Source organism: Leuciscus leuciscus, assembly GCF_965113295.1.
Source record: "Leuciscus leuciscus genome assembly, chromosome: 23".
Classification (NCBI taxonomy): domain Eukaryota; kingdom Metazoa; phylum Chordata; class Actinopteri; order Cypriniformes; family Leuciscidae; genus Leuciscus; species Leuciscus leuciscus.
This window is the reverse complement of record NC_138747.1, coordinates 31,146,726-31,173,115: the sequence shown is the minus strand read 5'-3', so window position 1 is coordinate 31,173,115 and position 26,390 is coordinate 31,146,726. Positions and strand designations below refer to the sequence as shown.

The 26,390-nt window shown below is 38.6% G+C and overlaps 2 protein-coding genes across 2 annotated transcripts in view; one reads left to right on the top strand and one right to left on the bottom strand.

Moving 5' to 3' along the window:
- Window positions 1-20,259, bottom strand: part of phactr3b (phosphatase and actin regulator 3b) — a 97,961-nt gene extending 77,702 nt beyond the window's left edge. The window contains exons 1-2 of the mRNA XM_082156463.1: window positions 20,125-20,259; window positions 18,516-18,804 (exon numbers count right to left, since the gene is read on the bottom strand). Of these exons, the coding sequence (XP_082012589.1) occupies window positions 18,516-18,804 (289 nt within the window). The 5' untranslated portion in view covers window positions 20,125-20,259. The remainder of the gene's footprint in view (window positions 1-18,515; window positions 18,805-20,124) is intronic.
- On the top strand, window positions 20,178-26,326 carry acot8 (acyl-CoA thioesterase 8). The gene is made up of 6 exons (XM_082156538.1): window positions 20,178-20,336; window positions 21,233-21,369; window positions 21,444-21,669; window positions 23,364-23,521; window positions 24,446-24,637; window positions 25,733-26,326. The coding sequence occupies exons 1-6, from the start codon at window positions 20,203-20,205 to the stop codon at window positions 25,846-25,848; spliced, it is 963 nt and encodes a 320-aa protein (XP_082012664.1). The 5' UTR covers window positions 20,178-20,202; the 3' UTR covers window positions 25,849-26,326.
- The last annotated feature ends 64 nt before the right edge of the window (window positions 26,327-26,390 follow it).

The window sequence follows — 26,390 nt, the reverse complement described above, 5'->3', positions numbered from 1 at the left end:
ATATTACTTGTTTTTACTGTTTTTTGATCAAATAAGATTTGACAAGAAAATCCTTTTTCAGTCTTTCAAAATTTCACGTTTAATTCAGTAAGTTACTTGCCATTTCTTTGATTATTTGTGAAATGTATTAGCATTTAGCAATTTAGTGAAAATTATGAACATATTTTGTGGTGAACATGAAGAGACATCAAAAACATTTAAAAAACCACACAAGCCCAAACCTTTTGAAAGGTATAGTGTACTAATATATAATATATTCAGATGTTTAAATAATGGCTATATAATCAGTTTAATATTTGATAACAATAATCTATAAAAGGTAATGTTCAAAGATTGTTCAAAGCATACAATCTTAAATCAGGTTAAAAAAGGCCTATCTGCCCGCCGCCAGGAGCCGAGGCTCTACAGTGATGATGAGAAAGAGCACGAGGGATTCCTCCGAGACGGATTAAACAGCCACAGGTTGGGAAAGTATCCGGCTTGATGAAAGTGAGCTTTACAGTCGGACTCTGAACACACAGAATGACTAATGACTAAAGCATCAGACACTCAATTCACTTCCACAGGGCCAAACATTCGCACAGGACTTACAAAACTACACTTATAAAATCTTTATGTGCCACTAAACCGCTTTCACACGAACGCATTCGGAGGGCCTGACAGTGACTTCATATTATATAACCATATGAAATAATTAACTGTGTCTTCTGTGAATGCATTGAAACTCAGTTCCAACACATTTTGGCAGCAGTTGAAGGATTTGAGCAGAAACACACTTGACACTGTTGTAAAACTAATCAAATCTAAGCAGTCCGAGGCAAACAACAGCTGTCATGACTGTAATACAAGTATTAATTCAACAGCTCAATGAATAATCTCAGTCCCTGAGGATGTCTTCACCTCATCAGAGGAACATAAGGAACACGCTCAGTTTCATTTTGGGAAAGTATATGGGAAACTCTCTATTTATTTACACATCTGAGATGGCAGAATTATGTTGATTTTAAATAAAAGACATATACAACTTCATTGCAAGTGGTGGATCACAATTATTGTCAGATTAGCTAATATAGTTCATTTACTATGGTTAACAGCACGGGACTTGCTATAGCCAATACACACACAACACACTGCTGTGAGCGAGTAAGCAGATCTATACAGGTGGAGCTGGGGAAGGAGGAGGGTTTCTGAAGATGCTACAGCAAATGCTGACCAAGTATTTAAAGGTTGCGCATGCGAGCTCATTGGCTACTGATACAGCAGGAACCAATCAGCTGAGCCCTATGGACAATGATGTGATTGCAAGCAGATTGAGTTAAGGACCGGTCATTCTGTGCAATCTAGAGTTTCATGGCAGAGCTTTGTATTGCAAGTTCATTATGTGTTCCTCAAATGTGTTATTATAAATGTGTAACTCGACACCCTTGCCTCATTTAGTATGCGCGATTCTATGAATATGCAAATGAGCCCCGCCTCCACTCACTCACTCAGCTCAGAGATCCACTGGTTGACGATCACACGTTGATCTGATTGGTTACAAGGTAGTTTGTGACGTCAGAAACACCAGCGATTTCAAAGCGTGTGTTTGAGACTGTCTTTAGTTCACTGCAGTTTTAAGGAGAAAATACTCAGCAATGCTGTCGACTTATGAACTTACACATGGTTTGACTTAAAGCATATTAAAAACACCACATAGACACATAAACAACATTAAAAGCTGGATTTTCACAATTGCATTTTATAAAAATTTCAACTATGATACATTTTAATTAAATTGTAAATAACATGCAATTAAGTCTCCGAAAACATTACATTCAGTTCACACTACAGTATATTATTTAAATAAGTACTTTTTTTTAATCATGCAAAATTTTACTTCTCTTTCAGAAGGATATGAAGTCATTTACTCTGCAAAACATTTAAATAATCAGTCATATTTTACAATTTCCTGTATAGAAGGATGAAAATCCATAATGAACTTGGACAATCCTAGCTGAAGCCCTAAAAATCACTTGTGTGTTGTTGTTTTCCACTAGTGTGTAAATGAGAGCTCAATCACAGGGGACTGAATGAGCCCTGACTCATGACCTCTCTCTGAGTGTGTTGTTTTTCTCTCAATCCCTCGTTCTCGCGCTTGCTTTGATGTGTGGGAGAGCGACAGCTTCATCCGTCCTGCTGGGCATCAGCATGCTGCCATAATTACCTCACAAAACGAGGGAAAATCTCTCCGTTCCAAATGCAAAACATCTATTTTTCAAGCCGTATGGCTTAACGTATGATGCGTCACGATGACTTTTCTCTGATGTTTGTGCATGCACCAAAAAGACTGGCGTGTTCTATATGCAGTGTGTTTATTTGGGAGGCTTCTCATACAGTTTGAGGTGGATCAGGTCGGCGTGTTTTTTCAACGCGTGTATTTTGGTGTTATTCAGTTCTGCAAGCATTTAGGTCAATGCGTGAATCATTCATAAAGACTCTTGCAACAGTCAGGAGCGCATGGATGATGGCTCTTAACTGCACTCCCTCAGGGCAATTTCAAATTAGCATGGCATGGAGATAAAAAAGCAAAACATAGGGTTGAATGGCATATGGGGCTCCCTATGGAGGTCAGTAAACCCAACCCCCCCGACACACATGACCTTATGGGATATTCTCTGCTTCTCAACTGGTTTTGTTTCAGGAATCGCTTACATTTGCCATCAAGTGGCGACCTAATGAGTTACCAAAATAGATATAAGTAAACAAAGATACCATTAAAATAAGACACTGTAGTGTGTGAATATATTAAAAGGAATGTTATTCCCTGGAAATGTTAGCGATTAATAGTAGAACAGTAGCAATTCATGAACGAATTGTTCTTTTGAGTCAAATCTTCAATGAATCAGATGATTCATAAAACTACAGTGAAATAAACGTATACGGTTCTCGAGTTCATCTAGTCACAGTGGTTATCAGTTCACTGGAGATTGAAATGATCAGTGACTAACAGCTTGAATTTCAGGTTTGGTCATCACAAAAAGACTTCATATTTCTTCAGAAGACTTGGGATATCATACACAAGTCAGATGGACCATCACTGTAGAATTGAGTTCATTGAAATTTTTGTTTTTTTGTTAATACAATGGAGATTGGTTTAATCAACAGAAACCCGAAATATTATGTTATCTGATCCACATTAGCGATCTTTAGATTTGCCAAAATAAAATAAAAAAGCTGTGATAATGAAGCTTGAAGGGTTCAGGCCTTTTTAAATCTTTCCCCGCCAAACAATTTTCCGTGTTTTCACTGCTATACGGTAGGGGGCGCTATTACACATCTCCTGAAAGAGCACTGAATCTCCTGATCAAAACACATGTGAAGATGCAGAAACAAGCGATACCATATGTAATCATATGCATATGTAAAATAAAGAAATCATCAACACTAAACAGCATCAAAACTGCCTAATGTTACTGAATGAAATGTCGACCCAGGACGAGCTACAGGACTGAAGCTTTAGGGGTGATGATGAACTCGATCTATAGGCTACTCTCCATCTGTGCTTTGATCATCGGTCTGAATCCGATCTGGATGTCGTCTTTGACAAAAACACGTTTTTCTCAGCTTTTTGCTCAAACTGTTGCTGATGTACCCAAAATGTACCCAAGCAGAGGGTCTGTTCTTTCATTTGAAATATTGCATGTTCAGATACTCATACAACAAAATATCCTATATAGGATATATATGTCCAAAATATCAAAAATGCTGGCAGGGAAAGAGAAAAGAAGCGTTAAAGTCCAAAAAAACAGAGATCCGGAAAAGTCCTTCAGGGCGATGCCTGTCAAGACGGTGACTAGACGGACAAGATGGTGACTCCACGAAACCTCCAACAAAAACACAAATAGGGCCAGACAACGACTCTGAGAGTGAAATAACTGTTCAAACGAGCAGGTGATCAGATGCAGGTGTGTGTGTGTGTGTGTGTGTGTGTGTGTGTGTGTGTGTGTGTGTGTGTGTGTGTGTGTGTGTGTGTGTGTGTGTGTGTGTGTGTGTGTGTGTGTGTGTGTGTGTGTGTGTGTGTGTGTGTGTGTGTGTGTGTGTGTGTGTGTGTGTGTGTGTGTGATTAGTGTGTCCAGAGTGAGCTTTATGACACGTCAACTAGTAGTCATTAGAGTATTAATAGCCTGTTTAAGATCTGCTAGCACTTTATTTTAAGCTCCTCAACACACATTCTACTGAAGTAACTTTGCAATTACATGTCAACTTATTATACTAACCCAAACCCGAACCTAACAGTCTACTAATACTCTAATGACAGTAAGTTGACATGTAGTTGCAAAGTCATTGTTCAGACTGCAAGCATATGATTTTTTGCATTCCCACACTTTATCCAGAGGGGTTTTTGAAAGTCAAATCTGATTCAAACCACATATGAGATGCGATTCCAAACATATTTTTACAGATGTGTCTCTGGACGCTCTGACTCCTCAAATCAGATTTCAAACTGTCTTGGCATTACACAACGATAACGAAAACTTTTGACAGAAATGCTGGATGTATTCATACGGTGTTCAGATGGTGTGTCCGAAGATTTCTGCATTTTGCTGTGCGACGGAGGAGTTCTGCACCGAAACTCGACACTCGAGACGACGCACCTCCATTTCCCTGCATTTTCCTGTCACACACATGCGTTCACCTTCATTGTTCCTAAAGCAACCCATGCAGAAAGGCTGGTTCCAGTACGTCAGGACTGGACACACAATCTTATTTGATCACTTGCTATTAACAGTGCGGACAGTCAGCCTGAAAAGATCTGATGCAAGAAAAGTATCCGATTTGCTTGCAGTCTGAATGCAAGTATGAATGTCTAAAGTGGACTTTCGAAATAAAGTGTAACCTTTCTTTTAGTTCACGGTTTTGGAGGATCAGTCCATGCTGGCATCTGTCTAGGCTCGCTCCTTGTGAAAAGAGTTTGAATGGATGCACATCACTGACAAAAGATATGAAAACTATTTCTCCTCCCTTTTTGATTTTAATTTTTCTATCCTAACTATGAATGATTATAAATCTATCACAGAGATGCACCGATATTACATTTCTCAGCCGATACCAATAGCCGATAACTGGCCGATACATCGTTGCATCTCTAACATAACCCATTGTTCTGGTTTGTTTTGCATCCCTTGGTTTTCCCTGACTGATGTGCAGGAGGTTTTACGTGCCAGTCTGTTCCCGTCGTCTCGTTTCTCGAGAGCTGTTGGCGTTTGAGCTAATCTGCTCTCTGGCGGCGTGTGCAAATGTCGATTTAATGAAGTGTGGAGCGTCTTGAGTGATGGCTACAGTTCATAATCTCTCTGCTCTCTCAAGCCTGCTTTCGCAAGCTGGTCAGCGCAAAAACACACACTCACACTTTCTCTTTCTAGCTCCAGCTTTAGCTTCAAGCGGAGGCCCCGCCTTCCCCTGCCACTTATCCGAACCAGCCAATGGGAGTGAGGTGTTTCAGTGGCATCATTATTCGGTTCCAACTTGGGAAGACGGGGAAATCTCTGGATGGTACGGAGTAGGAGTGGATCTGGAGAAGCCAGTGACTGGAGTTTGACTACAAGGGTGTGTATTCAGTACAAACACTGCTGTCAGCTTGACAGATTACACCTATTCCAGAGCGGAGGAGTGCAGTGTGACGCAGCAAAACTGGCATTTACTTCACCCTACAAAGACCACAAAAATTATAAAAATGAATGCAAAGACATTTGCTGCCGATCACATTTGACATATTACGCACTGGAAAGTTACTTGATTACTTTATTTACAAAATAAAATTTACATTAAAAACGAACAAAATAATACAATCAGCTGACTATATCATAAATTGTGTTAGGGATGTTTAATACTTTGTTAATATAAAAATATCAAAAGGACTTCTATGAAAAACATCTCATGTTTGCTGAGTTGAGTTTTGGGAAACATTACTTTTATGAAACAGATTTAGGATTAACTGATTCAATAAGGACATTCGTCATAGTGTTCTTGTTTCTTTTAGCTAACTCATAATTAGGTGAATAAACATTCCAGGCAATACTAAATTAAATGTATTTTTACAATCATACATTTGTTTGAAATTATATAATATGAAATCAGAAAGATGATGCATTTTTTTTATTTTATTGATCAAGTTTTTGATAACACTTAGACATTATAGACATTCTACTAATTATAAAGGCCTGATAATGATAATTTACTCAATGTGAAAATGTGAAGAAACTTATTCTTAATTCAACAAATAAACTGATTAATTATTTGCTATTTATGTACATTAGCTTTATAACATCTAATGCAAATTAGATGACAATACACTCTAATGCCGAGGTCTGAAACTCTAATGACAGAATGTCTATAGTGGACCATAAAAATAATGCCCAAGTGTAATGCACCATTACAGCATTGCTACTGCATGTGTCTGTCCCTCAAAGCTCTGCACGTTCATACAGTGAAAGCGAAGGTCACATGAGACTAATGCGTCATCAGTGACCTTGGACAGGACTTGCCCAAAGCGCAGCACAGCGTAACCCCTGCTGTCGGACAGGTGGCCACGTAACAATGGCCTCGACATCCTAAACTACTCACAGACCCACTGCGGCGAGAACCAGAACCAAACGCACTTGTCACCAGATGTGATTAATTCCTCAGAAGTCGAAGCATCGTTTTGGGATGTGCTAAGGGTTTCCACAGCGCAGACAAACTTTATAAATTGCTGTCTCAGCAGTAGCGAGACTTTCACAGAAATGTTCAACCCCTGCAGATCCGTTTGGCAGGGCCGCTTGTCTCTTAACCTCCCTCTTTAGCACCATTTTCCCAGTCCTCAGGGGAACAGGCCTTTTTTTAGAGCGCCTGCTTTTTCCGACACTTCCCAGCGTGCCTCAAATAATGTCACAGGACTCTCATTTATTAATGTCCCGCCTCCTACACAACGCTTTACGAACAGAGGTCAGTGCATTTTATAATACATGCGAGGAGCAATAGATGCAGAGTCCTTCATTAATGCAGTAAAGTCATTATCGCAAATTGTTCCTGGACAGGGTGATCTGGAACCCGATGCAAAGTGGGGAAGACTTGTATCTTTTATTTTGTGATAATTACCAGCGCACTATCCCACTTATTACTTACCAAAAAATGTATACATAGACATGAAATGTTGATTTGAGTCTAATGTCGGTTGATAGAAATGATTATCTGAGCTGCAAGTTAAAAAGTGAGATAAAAACTAGGATCTGGTGAATATCATAAACATAATAAGGAGAAAACACATCTTTCTATTGCGTTATTCTCTCTGGTGGCCTGTAACCACAACAAACTTACAGAGAACCGCATGGACCAATTTGCAGGTGTCCTCCTAATGATCTTAATGAGAGGGTTCTTTGTAATGGATCAGTCAAAAAGACTCAAGAATCATTAAAGAGGTGGTATAATGCCCTTTTCACAAGATGTAAAATAAGTCTCTGATGTCCCCAGAGTGTGTGTGTGAAGTTTAAGCTCAAAATACCCCACAGATATTTTTTATAGCATATTAAAATTGTCTCTTTTTCAGGGTGAGCAAAAATGCACAGTTTTTGTGTGTGTCCCTTTAAATGCAAATGAGCTGCTGCTCCCGGCACAGATGGCGGAGCTTCAAGAGCTTGTGTGTGTGTGTGTGTGTGTGTGTGTGTGTGTGTGTGTGTGTGTGTGTGTGTGTGTGTGTGTGTGTGTGTGTGTGTGTGTGTGTGTGTGTGTGTGTGTGTGTGTGTGTGTGTGTGTGTGTGTGTGTGTGCGTGTGTGTGTGTGTGTGTGTGCGTGTGTGTGTCAAAATGTTTAGCCTTTTATGTTCAAACCGGAGTCGGACTATAATGGATAGACTCAAGAAGAAGTGACAACAGGACATTTCTGAATGGTTAGTTGATGAATTTATGTAGCTTATGTGTAGTTATCTTCTAGTCATTGATAAGCATATTCTGTCTTGATAATCTATAAATCGCGTTCTGGGGGGCGGGGTTTATGTAAATTTTAGGAATAAGCTCATTGTAGTCTCTACCAGCCATTTGTTGTAGTCCTTATAATGCAATTTCTGTAAAAGAAAATATCTCCCTTTGCTTTGAACTTTGAGTGTTGTAACGTTGCAGATGTTGTTTATGCTCAAACAGCAACATTACACACTAACTAAAGTTAGAAAAGTGAAATCATAGTCAACCACCCATCAATTTGAATCATTCAAATTTACATTCATTTAGCAGGCGCTTTTTTCCAAGCTGCACTATGGCCTGAATGGCCTCTCTGTCGCCATCTGTGTTTGAAGCATTAAATTACATGTCACAATTTGCGGTCTTGTGGACTTACAATGGCAAGATTGTAGGGTGCCGATATGCTCCCTTGATGCATATTCTCTATATCAGTGTCAGTGTTTCTGAACTCTCTGAAACGCCTCCATTGTAGTCTTGAGTTTCTTCCAGGAACGAACACGTCACAATATTCCTCATTTAAATAATTAATACGCAGAATAAAGGGGCGGGGCCTGGTTGAGTTAGTTAGTAGTGTGTTAAACTGGCGGTTATGGTAAGGGGCGGGGCATTTCCCAAACACACTCGAAGCGCTCGCCCAATCACAACACACTGCTCCAGCCGACCAATCAGAACGCAGTGTTCTTTTCAGAAGGAGGGGCTTCATAGAGACAGGAACTAAACAGAGCGTTACTGACAGACTGGGAAGAGAGGAGCCGCAACAATGGAGAATATGAGGAAAATAATCAACATTCAAGCAGGAAAACCTGTTCTAGTAGAGCCTGAAAAAACACAATCAAGACTTTGCATAATAGGTCTCCTTAAATTCAATGTGTTACTTGCCCTTTCTTTAAAATTACTTCTGAAATTTACAAACAATATCTGAGTGAAAATGGTTTGAAATTAAATCCTACACATTTTTTTTTAATCAGTGCACTCTTGTAGGCTACTATTATCATTGCTTTTGATTCCTAACCAGCTGCTGAATCTGCTTAAAATCATCTTTATTTATAACAGATCCAGTGATTCCAGTCATCCAGAATTCACTACACTAAAAGCTAGGAAATCTAGAGCCAGTTGATATACAGATTTATGATAGAAAAAGCTACAGAAAGAAACAACAGATGATAAGGCCCATACAAGCCCATTTCCAGGAAAGTGTGGACAGATTGTAAAATGCAATAAAATTCACAATCTGTGATTTGTTAATTTTCTTGAATCTTTTTTTTTAACTGACAAAAGTACAAAGAAAAGTTTTCTAATGTTTTCACTGACCAACATAATTGTATTTTGTAAATATATATAACTTTTGATATTGATGGCTGCAACACACTACAAAAAAATTGGGACAGAGGCAAAATAAAAGTGAAAAGGTTATAAAGGTTAGATTGTCCAACTCTTTTGAAACAGTCCACAGTGAGAAGGTGAATTGGTAATAGGTGAGGGTCTCATGTTTGGGTGAAAAAGGAGCTTCTCAGTCTTTGCAAGCAAAGATGGGTCATGGCTTTCCACTTTGTGCCATATATGAGTGATTCAAAAATCACATTTCTCAATGCAATTTATGTCTTTCACCATCTACCACACATAATATTGTGAAAAGATTCAGGGAATCCAGAGAAATAGAAGTCTGTGTAGGGCAAAACAGGAGACCTCTGTTGAATGTGCGTGACCTTAGAGCCATCAGACGCCATTGCATGAGGAACCATCATGCTACTCTGTTAAATACAGCCACATGTGCTCAGGAGTACTTTAGAAAACCATTTTCACTGAACACAGTCTGATGCCGCATCAAGAAATGCCACTGAATCTCTGTTACACAAGGAGAAAGCTATACATCAGTTCAATGTGGAGATGCCGGCGAGTTCTCTGGACCCGAGCTCATCTCCGATGGTCTAGAAGACAGTGGAAATGTGTGCTCTGGTCAGATGAGTCCATGTTTCAGCTTGTTTATGGGAAAAACAGACATCGAGTTCTCAGTCCCAAAGATGAAAGGAATCCTCCAGATTTTCATCAGTGACGGGTGCAAAAGCAAACACATGTCCGTCCTGGTATTGGGGTGCATCAGTGTATGAAGGTATCACTGACATGGAGGCATATATTTGGATTGTACAGAGACATAAACTGCCATCAAGATGACATCTTTCCTGGGAAGCAAGACAATGCCAGGCCTCATTCTGCACATGCTAAAAATGATTTCTAGACACTCTTCACCACAGAAGAGATGTGCCTGCAGTCCAGATCTGCCTCTATTGAACATGTATGACCCATCATGAAACGGAGGATCGGACAGTGATGAACACAGACTGTTGAGTGGATGTCTTATATCAGACGAAATTGGGCAAATATTCCACTTGCAAAACTGCAACAATTAGTTTCCTCAATTCCCAAATGATTAAAAAGTGTAATTACAAGGAAAGATTATGTGACACAGTGGTAAACGTGTGTGTGGCAGCCTTGTTTACAAGGCAAAACTTGTTTATATTTACAAAATGGTCAGTGAAAACATTGGAAATATTTTCTTTGTACATTTGTCAGCTAAATAAAGATTCAAGAGAATTAACAAATCACAGATTCTTGATTTTATTGCATTTTACAAAATGTCTGGAATTTACAACTATTCTGGAAATGGGGTTGTAAAATCTGCGTCTGAAACTCTACAGACCTCTGTCGAATCAGAACGCGAGTCATTCACGAAGTTTCCCCAGTCCTTTGCATGCTCAATAATCAATTATTAATTATGGAATGTGATCATACGTTCAGAAGGAAATCGAGCTGGCATGTTTCTGTGAGGTCTGTAACAGAAGTCATGTTGCGGTGGGTTTCGTTCCCAACCACAAAACAGTTGAAGACCTCTGGATTAATCACTGCTCTGAATATTCACTGCAAAAATCCTACAACGGCTAAATATAGATGGCTGATTAATAAAACATGACTTGGAGGGGGGGGGGGGGGGGGGGGTCTTAATCTAATAGTCCTAAAATTGCTGGAACATTTAAGAGTCTTATCCAATGGAAGTCAGGGAGAATCATGGGTAAAGAGTGAGGTGGTCTTTGATGTTTGATGTGGGGTGGTCTTTGATGTAAGAGCAAAACTGATCCTATAGGTTGCTGTCGAAGCGGCTAATCCAGATCAAGACACCCTGGAGCGACTTTGGGGACAGAGAGACTGATCTGCAAAGCTTCATACTGATCTGTGACCAGCCAAACACTATACCATTTACAGCTTAGATACTGGTCTAAGATCAGTATGGAAGGAAATATCTCAACCAGATTTTACTGGTGCAAAAATTGCGCTGCAATGCTAAAATGTTTGCCAGGGCTTTCCAAGGTGTTTTGTATGGAAGCTTGTCTCCGCCACAGAATAAAGCATTTTAAAAGATAATTGTGACTTTTTTCTCAGAATTGCGAGACATAAAGTCAGAATTGTGTTATAAAGTCAGAATTGTGTGTTATATAGTCAGAATTGCAAGACATAAAGTCAGAATTGTGTTATAGTCAGAATTGTGTGATATAAAGTCAGAATTGCGTGTTATTAAGTCAGAATTGCGTGATATAAACTCACAATTACCTTTTGAACCTTCTTATTCTGTGGCTGAAACAAGCTTCCATAGTTTTGAGTGTTTTAGTGTGTTGGTACTTTTGATATGAAAAGTCTCAGCTTTCAAATTCAGTCTATTTATGATGAAATTCAGTCAATAAATATGGTTTTAGCGTGTGGTGTCTTTAATGTGTGCAGATCGCTGTGGCACCAGTTCAAGCGGCTCGTGAACCGATCATCTCTTCCTCTTTACTACTAGTTACAGCACCAAATAAACATCAATGAACATCAGGAGGAATGTTGAAAGATACCGTACACCTTGTCTCATGTCTCATGTAATTGCTCAATCAACCACGGAAAGATATCAATAAAACAGCTTGTAAACATTGTCATATTACATAACTTATACAGACAGATAGCAGAGTTGAACTATCGATTTAAAGAGGATACCTATGGAATCATGCGAGCGCCGGCATCCCTCTTATTATCAACATCTTCAATTCAAAACCCAGACGACTGGGACTTGTCGTCAGCCATACAAGGTAAGATATGGGAATATTTGTGATCGAGGGACTCTACATAGGCCACATATATGTACTGTATTAGCAATGGTAGGCTGTCAATGCAGGACTCGCTTTGTGATATATTGGTTGTCAGGACTCGGGTTGATCTCTCTCCTCTCCTGCTTTGTTTTCATTTTTTCGTGTGACAGCCGCTCACAGCTGATCGTCCTCTGCAATCACAGCGAGTGCTGGTCATCTGTCACCAGATTGACCTCTTTGACAGCCGGACAGCGCTTTAGCCTCATGTCAGCCCTGATGGTGGATCTGGCTCGGGTACGGCAGACCGACTGTTTGAGCTGGTGTTCAGTAAAGCATTGTTGATTAAAATTCTTCATCTCTCTGTTGCAGAACCTGTCAGTGCTAGAAGTCATCGGTGTTTATAGTGGCGCACAGGGATCAGTCTGTTCCTGCCCACACACACTTTCAGAGGCAGCCATCGTCCACTACCGATTCTTGCATGTTTTGTTTTCACAATCATATTCACAAATGAACATAACTTTTATTAATTTTGAAGCTTCAATACAATCGGCAGATGTAAAAATCTAAACGTAGGCTATAAACGAACTGCCCGACTTCAGCGTCACCATCATTATGTTGCTGACGACTTGTATTTTTTCTGGAAGTTTGAGTTAGAATAGTTTGCAGGAGCGATTATAAACACAACGGGGCTGTGAGTCGATGAGATTCCCTGTTCAGCTGATGATGTTTAATCTCCATGACAACCTCTGGAGTCCCATTTAAACACTCGTTAGCAACCGCCCTTTTCACAAGTACCCAGCACACAAAAATATGTTCTAAAGGCCGGGACACACCAAGCCGACGTCAAAAAACTGGCGGCGATGAAAGCTGAATGTGTTGTCGCCTCTCGTCGGCCAAAAAACTATGCTTGAACACACCAAATGGACTAAAGGAGACTGTCAACTCGCATGTGTGTTCTCATGCACTGACTCCTTCTCTAAGCTGAACAGCCAATCAAAGTTCTCTCCCTTACGGACGGTGATTCAACATGCTGAATTGGTCCAAAAAACCCTGACGGCGTCCGACTAGAGCCAAAGGTGCAGATCAGACATAAATAATAATAAGTCGACCGATGCTCAAAAACACCCCGACAGCCGACTCTCGTCCTGAAGCCCGAAAGAAGCGTTTTTTACAAAGTTTTTAGAACGCTTTGTCATGGACGAGATGCTGCAAAAGACACGAGACACGGGTTAAAGGCACACTATGCAAGATTTGTACCTTAATATAACAGCTTCTAAATCATTTCGATTGTAAACGAACTCGTAGTAGGGCGAATCATCCAGATAGCAAAGCGGGGGGACGCCTCTCGCAAAACCAGCAATGCAGTTTTGAGAGGTGGCGCCCCGACAAATCTTGCGAGAATCACGACTTGCTTTACGGCACGACGTCACATACATCAACAACATATGAAGCAGCCTCTGTGGAAGACACTAGCACACATTTCAGACGTGAATCATGGCAGAGTCGACGAAGAAAGCGCGGTCGGAAGAGTGCAGAGACGGCTCTGCGTGAGTGGTATTTACGACAGTAACGTTAAATACAAGTACTCTAGGGGGCGCTGTTTGAGAAAAACGAAAACTGCATAGTGTGCCTTTAAAGATGTCCGTCTAGCACGTTTACGTATAGAAAAACTATGGAAAAGTAGCACAGTGGAATGGAAAAACGCATTCTGTGTGAACGGCCCAAGAACGTTTTGCAAATGTTCACATTAAGTTATGAAAATGTTATTTCTGAATGTTCTCTGAATGTTCTAAATGTCTGTTTTATTAAAGACACCCTGTGGTGAAAATCCAGCTTTTAATGTTGTAACCTTGTAACCAATCAGATCAACGTGTGATCGTCAACGAGTGGATCTCTGAGCTGCTGTGAGTGGAGGCGGGGCTCATTTGCATATTCATAGAACCGCGTATACTAAATGAGGCAAGTTACATTCAAGATATTTTAAGGCATGAAGAATTTTTTTTCCAGGAAAAAACTTTTAAATATGTCATTTTGGTGATCAAAGATGAGTTTAAAGGGATAAAATGATTAACTACAGGGGGACTTAATTTTTTAATAAATACGTTTCAGTTATGCGAACGCTGAACATTCCATTTTATAATTTTGGAAACATTATGTAAATGTTACTTTTGAATCCAACAGTTGTTCAATCTAGCACTCTTTAGTTAGCTTCACTTACTGTCTTAACTTAGTTGTAAAAATCCAGTAATCTGCACTATTCACATACAATGCCTTGTTTACTCAGAAAACCCAAGTTAAGATTAATTGATTGGTTTGAGTGCCATTTTGCCAAGCAAAAAAAAAGAAATAGTTTTTTGAGGCAGGGCAATTCTTAATAGCCTTTCACTCATTTCCTCCTCTTCAGCATTTATCTTTCTCTAGTTGCATTCACTCATTTCCCTAAGTCACAATTTTACAATTTTATTGCTAACACTTATATCATAAACACCTTGTGAAGCTTTTAACTGGGTTGAAATATTCCCTCTGAAAATATCAATTGACCGTGCTTGAGTCACACAGACTTTCAGAACATTCGGCATGCAAAACAATGGTAACTATTAAACTGTATTTGAAGTAAATTATCAAGTACTCTGTACAGTTCTTTTTTAGTTACTAGAACTCTTGTGTAAGTGAACTGTAACAGCATTTGTCAGTACCACATACTATTCCTATTTCACTTTACTTAGTTTTTCAAAGTCTCCCTGTGGTAAAAAATCCAGCTTTTAATGTTGTTTATATGTGTATGTGGTGTTTTTAATATGCTTTAAGACAAACCATGTGTAAATTCATAAGTCGACAGCATTGCTGAGTATTTTCTCCTTAAAACTGCAGTGAACCAAAGACAGTCTCAAAAACACGCTTTGAAATCGCTGGTGTTTCTGACGTCACAAACTACCTTGTAACCAATCAGATCAACGTGTGATCGTCAACCAGTGGATCTCTGAGCTGAGTGAGTGAGTGGAGGCGGGGCTCATTTGCATATTCATAGAATCGCGCATACTAAATGAGGCAAGGGTGTCGAGTTACATTCAAGATATTTTAAGGCATGAAGACATTTTATTCAAGGAAAACAAATTTTTAAATATAATTTTAGTGATCAAAGATGAGTTTTAAGGTACAACATTATTAACCAATTTTAAATCAATTATTATTATTGACCACAGGAGGACTTTAAGGCAATCAGTTGCTTTATCACATGCTTTTTCTAACTATTAGATTTTACAGTGTCGTAAAAACATTAGACAAATGTCCAATTAAAATGTTTCAGAGGAAAAAAAACATTCCATGAATGAGATATAAATAAAGTTGTATAAGTTGTTAAAGTAAAATGCTTTGAAAATGCTTATTAAAGACCAGATAACTCGGAACAGACGTTCTATTAATTTTACTATACAATCTATATATTAAAAAAAACTATTTGTTCATAACTTTGAGAGAACCTTGCTAGAAAGTTCTGAGAAGGATTCTTGTGAGCTATAAAAAAAAAAAATCACAAGTGTGTATTACTGATGTATTTTACATATGTTGTAGAGAAAAAATCGGAAAATATCTTGAGCTTGTGTTCACCACAACAACTCGTGATGGAACCGGAATTGCTCAAATTCAACTTGTTTCCGGATTTTGGCCTACAAAATTATGTCATCCCTATATCATACACAGAATACAATACGACATTGCCCAGATAATCCATCTGAGACGCATGAATGTCAGTGTAAATTACAGTATGAAATGTTTCTTGAGCAGCAGATGAGTCAGTGTGTCCAGTCATCGGCTCAGAGCTTCAGTTTTAACAGAGCCTTCGCCGGCCGGCCCACAGTGTGGAGGAACGGCCCTTACATCCGCTGACGGGTTGGAGAACGTGTGACTAACAGGTCAGCGGTTAGTTAGTGTGGGCTACATCTGTGCAGATATATTCCCTCTTCAACAAACCCTCCATTCCTGCATCGCAAACACGTCATGAATGCGTGTGCAGTGCAGCTGATGCTCAGTCTATAGTTAGGAGACTCCATGTGTGTCATGTCCTCTTTCTCCTACTGTATCTGTCTTTGGCTCTGTTTCTGAAGAGCAGCTCGAGAGGCGAGATGAAAGCCGCAGTGTGTGTGTGTGTGTGTGCGACGGATGAAAGGCTTCGTCGAGGAGAAAGCTTGGCCAGTGGCGTCTCTGCCATGTCGCAATTTGTCATGCAGCTCGTGCCAATATTCTGATGTGCAGTGACATGATTATATGGACTGATGCGTCTTGCTAGGAGAAAAAACTGATCACAAAACTGATCACAATCTAAAAACCACGTATTGTGCAGTATTTTTTATTTCACTGGATGCTGAATCTCTTCACTGATGACGAGGGCGGGGCAACCTGTCACTCACATGAGATCCACCAATAGCAAACCACAACCATCCAATCAGTTCCTCAGAGACAAAATCAAGCCCCGCCCACATTAGTTCTTGTTTGAGAAGCACAATTCAATTTCTTGTTGACCTTAACAAGCAGTGTTGTAGTACTTGAGTCAATCTCTTGAGTATATTCCAAAGATTTACGGTACATTGTGCTTTAATCAAAGCAGCTCACATGTATTCAGTGTGTGTTCCCTGTCAGATCCATGCCGAAACACCGTAAAAGTAAAAATGTGCAGTTTGATTTAAAAAAAAAAGACTTTTGTTGGTGTACCAATCAGTCCCTTCTAATAATACTTTTGACTTCATGTACATGTTTCTGTGATTAAACACTTTTAACACCAGCTGAGCTCCAGAAGTTCATGACAGGAGTTTTGAAGCCACTAACAGTGAAATCTGGCAAATCAGTGATCAGTTCTTTCAAAAGTGCTGGTTGTTGTTACCTAGTAACTTGTAAACACAAACTTATTGCATAAAGTAAAAGTAAAACAACAACACACTTTAGCATACTTTTAAAAAGAATACTTATTATGAAAAATAATATACTTTAAATACTTGAGTGCCAAGTGAATGTATTGTTTTCGGACACTTAAATGGATGTTAATTGCAATTTATATTAAATGCTATTAGACTGTAAACAATGTCTTGCATTTGAACATATTTGTAATTATACATTTGTAATGATAAAGTTGCAACTTAGTACGTTTAAAATATGTGAACTTTAAATGTTAAAAAACACTACATTAATTGTATAATCAAGCACTTTCCATGTGCTTTACTATTAGTCAACACATCAAAATAAGTGTGCTATTATTAAAACTGTAAAAAATAAAATAAAATAAAAAGTCCTTATATTTCATCACCATTATCTTCACATGGATTTTGAGGTACACTACAAGTGCACATTCATTACATTTAAGCACACTTCTTTTTCGCGATGGGTTTGCCATGATTGAGAAAGTGCTTGCCAATTTTTTCTCTTATATTTTCACGTTACAGGTAAGGCGGTAATATTAAGTCATCAGCATCACACAAAGCAACACCACAAGCAACAAGCAAACAAGCAGTATAACAAAATACAGGAGGATATGAATAAGGTTTTGATCAGCAGAGATTATACCGCAGTCTAACATCCCACATCATTGGGGAAAGTGTGCATCAGTTCAGCAATATGTCAACATGTATTACTGGGACAGTGTGATCAGCTCCAAATCCAAGGATAAATGTTCACCACCTGTCTGTGTCCAAACAAAGGGCTTTTAACACATTTCAATCACTAATCCCACTTTAGCCATTCAGGGTGAAGAGTTTCCACGCTCGAATGGAAAGGGATGCACATAAGTTTGTAGAAATAATAAAACATTGCGTCAAATACTAATGCCTTTTCACCACCACAGAACAAGACAGAAGCAAGAATGAAAAACTCCAATTTGCCACTTATTGGAAAGGATCTTTGTGATAGATTAGGCCTGTCTCGGCTAATTGCATTCATCCTCTTTAACGAACCCATTGCAAACACTTTGTTACAACTTGAAATAATGATTCATCCTTCGTTCATTCGTCCTTCAGCTGCAGCACGAATCTCAATCTACTGCATGTTACTCAGTGTAACTAAAGGTCAGTCAAAGACAGTGATTCACAGCTGTGACTGGGCAGATGCAGACACTGAAGCTCTTCAGGTTTATCCTGAAACCAGCTCATATCATGGATGTGCTGATCCATCAGTCACGGGGAAGCCCGGCGCGTCACCGCAGCATCAGCACCAGCACCTCAACACAGTTCGCAGTGCACGAGCATGAACATGTCAATGATGGATTTCATCATCAGCAATGCATGTGCAAAGACATCATGCCAGTCATGCCAGCGTTGTGGTTTCTCGAAAAACTGCTTCTCCGTGCGCAGTGGTACAGTCAGATATGCAGTAAACACACACACACACACACACACACACACACACACACACACACACACACACACACACACACATATATCCTCACCTGTGCTGTTCGTGTAAACGACACGCGTGTCGGTAATGATGCTCGGGTCACTTCGAGATCTTCCTCTCTTCACAACGCGATCTTCTGATGCCTCTGATGTGGCCATGGAGATGAGAACACACCATAAAACACAGAGAAGCCAATCTGCGTGCGGGAATATGAGCAGCGAGCGATGGATGTGATTCAGTTTGACAGCAACAGCAGCGCTGGAGGAGGAGAGCGCGCGTGCGCGTGAACGTGCGCGCGCGTGCTGATGATGATGATGATGATGATGGGGAGCCAGGCACATCTGGGGGGACCATCGGGTTATCATCATTATCATTATCATTAGGATTTATTATGTTATTAGTTATTGTTTTATTCATTTATTGTTTTTAATAAAACATCTCATTGCTACAGCTATTTATTGTATGGATGCATATCAAGTCATGTTAATGTGTTTCAATGTGTTAATCAAGAATTCGTGTGTTTTGGCATCCATATTGGTTTTATATAAGGTGGACGTGTCATTTAGCTCTATTAAAAACCGTGATATGTAATATAATGAGTGTTATTTGACATGCTCATTCAAGAGAACAGCGTTACAGTGATTTGTCAGAGGAACTCGTGAATGATTAACATGTGATGCCCTCTTGTGGACTCTCAATGATAGTGGAGCCACACACACATCTGATGATCATGAGAGGCCACAGTTTTATCAAGCATTAAAGCAAGAACAGTCTGATATAATCGATCAGATCAGACTGATTCAAACAAATTTGGACTGATCAGCAGTCAGTGATTTTAAATTTGGTATCGATCAACTAAGTCTTCCCACCAAAACACAACACAGGAAACAGTAGGTTTTACAGGAAAGCCAGACTGATATTTTTCTGATATTTAGAGATGCAAACGGTCTACAACGAGTAGCTGTATGAAACAAGTATTGCACAAAACCACAGCCTTTATTTTAAACATAATGCTATATTAATTGCTTGTTATATAACTTTATATAACAATATCACTGAAAAATTCCAGATCTTCTACAAAGATTAATTAATTAAATTATTTAAGGACATTGCAGACTTATTTATGTTTCTGTAAAAATAGCACTTATATGCAAATATTATGAATCATTTGAAATGCTGCTTCAGTTACGAGTCATTTGACCAGCAGATGTCCTCAGTGTTTCTAAGTTCAGAACAGTGAATCATTGATTCAAAGATTCAGAACTAATTCCTACAATTACTAATGTAATAATTTTCATTTATATGCACCAATACAACAATACGGGGCAACATTTACCAAGAAAAATTACTACAACATTTTAAGCAGGCCACGTGGGCAGTACTTCCGTGAACATTTTAACTGATGACGCAAATGAATCGTTAAAAAGCTTTTGAATCGAGTTCGGATCATTTTACTGACTCTCTTGTTCGATCTCGTTCATCAAAATGAACGAATCTTTTTTCGAGTTATTTCCTTCATTTAAGGGGCTTTAAATGTTATACTTTTAACAGGCAAATTCCCCCGAACACATCCACCTACACATCTTGATCATATTCTGAATTAAGAAATCATTATAATGCAGTCAAACATAATTTACAGGGAACATAAATAGTTACTTTACCTTCCGATTCTTTCGTTCATTTGTCACGTGACAGACGCAATGAACGGATCGTTCTTGAACGACTCATCACCGGTAAATATGGCTGAACGCGGTAGTGAATCTCGAGATGATATTGTAGTAAACCATATGTCTAATTCAGGTAAAGCTGATCTCAGAAGTGTTCTGGTTACAAGTGTTTTGAATTTAGAAAAGCTCGACACCGACCTGTGGAGGTAAACAAATGTATTTTTCAAAATATTGAGTCAATTAGATTTACTTGGCAACAGTAACATACTTCCAGTGAGTTATCTGGTCTTTAATAATGCTCTCAAAACGCCAGCACACAATTTTTATTTCTGGAACGTTTTTTTCTGGAACGTTTAATTGGACGTTCTTCTTCTAACGTTTTATAAATGTAACAACTTGTTTCAGAACGTTCATAGAACATTCAAAAGTAACATTCCAATAATGTTTGCAAAATTCTAAAATGGAATGTTCCCTTAACATTCCTATAACCAAGAACACAATCTTTTTAAAACATTTAAGAAACTGGAACGTTCAAACTGGAATGTTTTGAACTTTCAGAGAACATTCAGAAATAACGTTTTAAAGGGTTAGTTCACCCAAAAATAAAATGATTCCATAGGCTAATGTACTCATCCTTAAGCCATCCTAGGTGTTTATGACTTTTATTCGTTCAGCAAAACACAATCGGCATTGTTAAAAAAGATCTCAGCTCTTCCAAGATTTATAATGGGAGTGAATAGTACTGAAGCCCAAAAAAGCGCATTAATCCATCATAAAAGTAATCCATACGGCTCCAGGGGGTTAATAAAGGCCTTCTGAAGCAAACTGATGCATTTTTGTTTGAAAAATGTCCATATTTATAACTTTATAAAGCTGGGAAGAGCCAGGATATTTTCTAATATAACTCTGATTATGTTCGGCTAAAAGAAGAAAGTCACATACACCTAGAATGACTTGATGGTGAGCAAATTATGGTATAATTTTCATTTTCATATTCAAGGCTGAACTAACCCTTCAATAGGAGCTTTATGAAAATGTTCTTAGAATATATTTTTGTTAGCTGGGCTATCATGGTATTACCATGTTTTTTTCTTTCTTACAGAGGGACACATCACTGGGTTCCTCGCACTAAACGCCTTTTCGGTGGCCAGATTGTTGGACAGGCTCTTGTAGCCGCAGCCAATTCAGTCAGTGAACACCTCTATGCTCATTCACTGCACTGCTACTTTGTGAGAGCAGGTAAACTCAGAGGTCATCTAATCACACATGGAAAGTTTGGTTTTTGCTTTATTTCTCAACAATTGTGTGTTCAGGGGACCCAAAGGTGCCTGTGCTGTACCAGGTGGAAAGGACTCGGGATGGCCGCAGTTTCTCCGTGCGATCTGTGAAAGCCGTTCAGCACGGTCAGCCCATTCTGATCTGTCAGGCGTCGTTTCACACGCAGCAGCCGAGTCCACTGGAGCATCAGTTCACCATGCCCACCGTCCCTCCACCCGACACACTGCTCACCGTCGAGGAGCTCATCCAGCGCTACCTCAGGTCTCAGCACAACACTATGTGTTTCCCATATAGTCAATTATAATTATAAGTCATATATTATATGCAGGGTTTGAAATTAACTTTTTCTTCCACCGGTCAATTTGGCTACTAAATTTTCAAGTTACCGGCCATTCAGAACTTCTGAGCCAAAAATTAAAAAAAATAAACCAGATTAAAGCTGCAGTCCGTAACTTTTTAGGGTTAAAAATGATCCAAAATAAAAATTTGAGCAAGTACATAACCAGCCAGTGTTCAAAACTCTCTGCTTGCCGTCGCTCGACTCAAAACGGTAAGCTTGTAATAATGTTTTTAACTCCAGTGGTACTGGTGGATTTCCGCGGGACATTAGAGCATGTCTTTAGGCGCGTTTCCATTACAGATTTGCGCAAAACTTTTGGGATTTTTTTTTTATATATATTTTTTTTTTATGTCGACAAAAAACTATTGCGAAATGACAGCGTTTCCATTGACCGATCTTATGCGACTAAAACTTAATTTTTTCCTAATTAGTAAATTCATCCCAAAAACCATGGCAACGTACGTTGGTAGGTTTATGTACTATATCCCAGCCACTGCACTAGCCATTATTATTAATCGAAGGAGATGTATGAGTGTTTTCCAGGCATTAATGGTAAGAAACGACCCTTATTATACTTGTGAGCGGCACATATGAGGAGTTTCTGGGTGTTTCTCCCTCAGATCTGCTCCGAGGTCTTGAGTGTGGCATTTATTTGAGGTTTAGAATCCATTATTCCTGTAATTCTTTCGTCTTATATGAATTTAATAAAGAACTCTGTCTCATATTCTGGCCAAACACACCGCTTCATCTACGTCAGCTGACCTGTAAATGCGCAAAAACTGTTTCCATTGCAGTTTTGCTAAATATTTCTTTTTCGAATTGCCTGAAAAACCTCCTCATGCGAGCGTAAAAACGTTCTAATGTTGGTCATACTTCCAGAAGTAGAATCTGTGATTGCGAATGCCACCGACTGACACGCACGTTCTCCTCAAAACATTGGCTTCATCCGCGCTGTGCCGTGCCGAGGCACAACCCATGTAATGTTGATGATTCCGCGAATAACTGCAATTGCAGCTTTCGAACAGAGATGGCGACAAAGAGGAAAAACTATGGACTGCAGCTTTAACTACGTCACAGCTTTTATTTAATTTTTATTTATATACAATTTGGATTTCATACATTAATTTCTTAATCAAACAAAATCCTGTAGTCCAGCATCTCCTCTCTTCCTCTTTCATCCTCATCACCAAAAATGTGTTTTAGGTGGACTGATCAATACAATACAAAGAACATAATTTTTTTAGGATGATGGAAAATAACAATGTCTTTTCTGTTAATCAAATGCTTTTTAATCTTCGCTTTTGCTTCAATGCAAATGGAACAAGCGAGCCGTTAGTTGTGGCGTATGACTGGCATGTTCATATAAGCCAGATATGCGCAGATTCTGTGCAATACGCTGTACTTAATATATCATGATGACTCACGAGTGGAGTATTTGCACTAAATCTGTGCAGATTTGTCTTACACGAACTTCCCCAGCAAAGTGATTAAGGATAACGAGTAACACGCCAGATTGGCTTGTGATTTGACAGCGTTACCCGCCACAGTTGATTTTCGGCGGGTTGGCGGGTGGTAATTTCAAACCCTGATTATATGACTTTCTTTTTGTTTACAGTGATCCAAACCTGGCTGATAATACACGACAGGGCCTAAATAAAATACTTGCTGATGAAGTTCCTATAGAGATCAAGCCAGTCAACCCACCTGATTTTTATAGACATGTTGCCATGGAACCAAAGACATTATTCTGGGTGCGAGCGAGAGGACATATAGGTAAAATAAGCATGTCATCTCACCACTTCTTTATAGTTAAAACCACTTGCAATTCACTCTCAGAAAAAAATAGCAAATATAGGACCTATAAAAGGACATCTGTGTATTTTATTTACACATAAACTTATTCTAAAAAGAATATTTATTATGGAAATTATATATTTCAAAAGAATAAACCCAAGTCCAAACTAGATGTGTAATGTTTTGGGCATTTAATTGAATTTTATTTACAATTAATTGAAAATATGTTATAGTTTAAATGTAATGTTAATCCAATTATTTTAGTGCTTTTTTGACCCACTTTAGTACATCTATATATGTGTTATTTCATTATTACTTTTATTGTCTTTGAAATATGGTAAAGTGTGCTGCTGAATGTACTAATAAGCAGTTATGATCAACTAAAATATGCCGTGGAAAATCTGTCGTGTATTTAAATATATTTGTAAACTGCAATTTAGAATATTTTAAATAAATTAACCATTAAAGGTAATATACAGCTGAAATTATAATCAAGTTATTTAGTATGTTAGTCAACACATCCAAATAAGTGTTGATTAAAACATAAAATGAACTTTAAAGTAAAACTTATAAATGTGTTAAGAAATTTGTATTAATATTATCTGCAAGGAATTTTTGAAAAATATATATATACTTTTAAGATGTGATTTGCACAGTTACACACTTCTTTTTCACAAGGGTTTTTAGACTGGACAAGTCATGGAATTTGAAACCAGCAATGCAGTTATATACAAGTTAATACAAGTACTCCACAGAGACTCTAGGGGTAACTGGAAACTGCTTAGTGTGCCTTTAAGTAATGTACAGTCATTATCGTAAGTAAAAACCTGTTGTGTTCATTTTGGATAATGACTGTACTTTCCTTGTTTAATATTTCTGAATATTGTATGTGTTGTGTTTTAGGACCTGGTGACATGAAACTGCACTGTTGTGTGGCAGCGTATGTATCGGACTACGCTTTCCTGGGGACGGCACTGTTACCGTACCCAAATCACAGGGTCCAGTTCTCCGCCTCTCTGGATCACGCCATGTGGTTTCACAGCACATTCAGAGCGGACGAGTGGATGCTCTATGAATGCGAAAGCCCGTGGTCAGGTCAGCAGCTTCCATACATTCTTGCATGTTCATGTAGTTCATTAGTAATGCACAGCATGATTCCATCCGAGATTTTTAATGTGAGTTTTGGGATATCGCACTAAAACATGCCGAATAGAAACAACAACATGTGTTTAAAGTCCCCCTGTGGTGAAAATCCAGCTTTTAATGTTGTTTATGTGTCTATGTGGTGTTTTTAATATGCTTTAAGACAAACCATGTGTAAATTCATAAGTCGACAGCATTGCTGAGTATTTTCTCCTTAAAACTGCAGTGAACCAAAGACAGTGGAGTGGAGGCGGGGCTCATTTGCATATTCATAGAACTGCATATACTAAATGAGGCAAGGGTGTCGAGTTACATGCAAGCTATTTTAAGGCATGAAGAAATTTTTCTAGAGAAAAAAAAACATTTCAATATGTAATTTTGGTGATCAAAGATGAGTTTTAAGGAATACAATTATTGACTACATGGGGACTTTAAATTCTACAAAATAATGCGCTCAGTTGAGGTGTATAATTGTTTTATCCTATAAGAAGACGTGCATAAACTACGATGGAAACACATTTACTGAATAAATCCTTTGATGCGCAACAAAAACCTCATGCGACTTTGCCTCAGCAGAGGCTGTGATTGGATAACTGGACTAACCAGCGGACCAATCACATCACAGCATCTCAAATGTTGGTTTGGTGGTTCTGAATCGCCCGAGTCAAAGTCTGTGATCAGAATGATTTGGTTTAATTCCCTCCAGAAGCGTCTCACACGAGTGTGTTCCCAAACACCAGCATCCGAACGCTAGAGAACATGACAGTGTTTATTGTGTTTCGTGAGATGAACTCATTTATGATGGAGGAAAATAGCCCGAATTGCAGCAACTTCCATTTTATTACAGATATTTTATGCTAGGAAGTGATGATTTTGGTCTCTTGAACGCATGTTTCATTCACGAATGGTTTATGCGAAAATCCAATTTTGTGCACAAGTTAAAATTGCAACTTTGCATGGAAACATAGCTAGTGATGAGTATATGATGATAATAAACACTATTAATATGTTAATGCATTGGTCCAATACACCTGTATTTCCCATCAGGTGGCAGCAGAGGCTTCGTCCAGGGCCGTTTGTGGAGACAGGACGGTGTTCTCGCAGCTTCTTGTGCCCAAGAGGGAGTGATACGAGTCAAGGCAGTTTCTCAGAGTAAACTATAGATAGAGGAATGAAAATATACTATTAAATAGTATTGAATTCTTGAGATGCCTTATATGATAGTTGCCAGGCTGACTTTTTTCAAATGTATTATTTGTCATATTACCACCATATACTGTAAAAGCATTAATAATACAACATTAATAATACATTAACATAATTACAATGCACAATCAATTTCAAGATTGCATTTGGTCTGTAGAATATGGCATAACAGCACTTATAAGCCTTGCTTTATTTGTCCCTTGTGATAAAATTATTGTCTATTTAGGCTAACCTTGTTAAAAATGTTGAAGACATGCCTTTGCTTATGAAGTGTAATGAACGATGGGGTTAAGTTACCTTTGCTGTGTTTAATTAACAAATACCCTTGAAGTCTTAAATGACACAAACTCATGCACTGCAAGTTGTGAATGTGGACCATTTTTAAGTGTAAACAATACATTTTATTATAATTTATTATTAAACTAAACAATCTGAGGTTGTGTAGTACATTAATCATTCAGTATAAACAGTTACTATCTCTTCTAGTGCAACATGCGTG

Coding starts and splice junctions, on each gene's coding strand:
- acot8 (XM_082156538.1), top strand. CDS start 20,203: ATGGCTGAACGCGGTAGTGAATCTCGAGATGATATTGTAGTAAACCAT. Junction 21,370..21,443: donor CTGCTACTTTGTGAGAGCAG/GTAAACTCAGAG, acceptor TTGTGTGTTCAG/GGGACCCAAAGGTGCCTGTG. Junction 21,670..23,363: donor CTCATCCAGCGCTACCTCAG/GTCTCAGCACAA, acceptor TTTTGTTTACAG/TGATCCAAACCTGGCTGATA.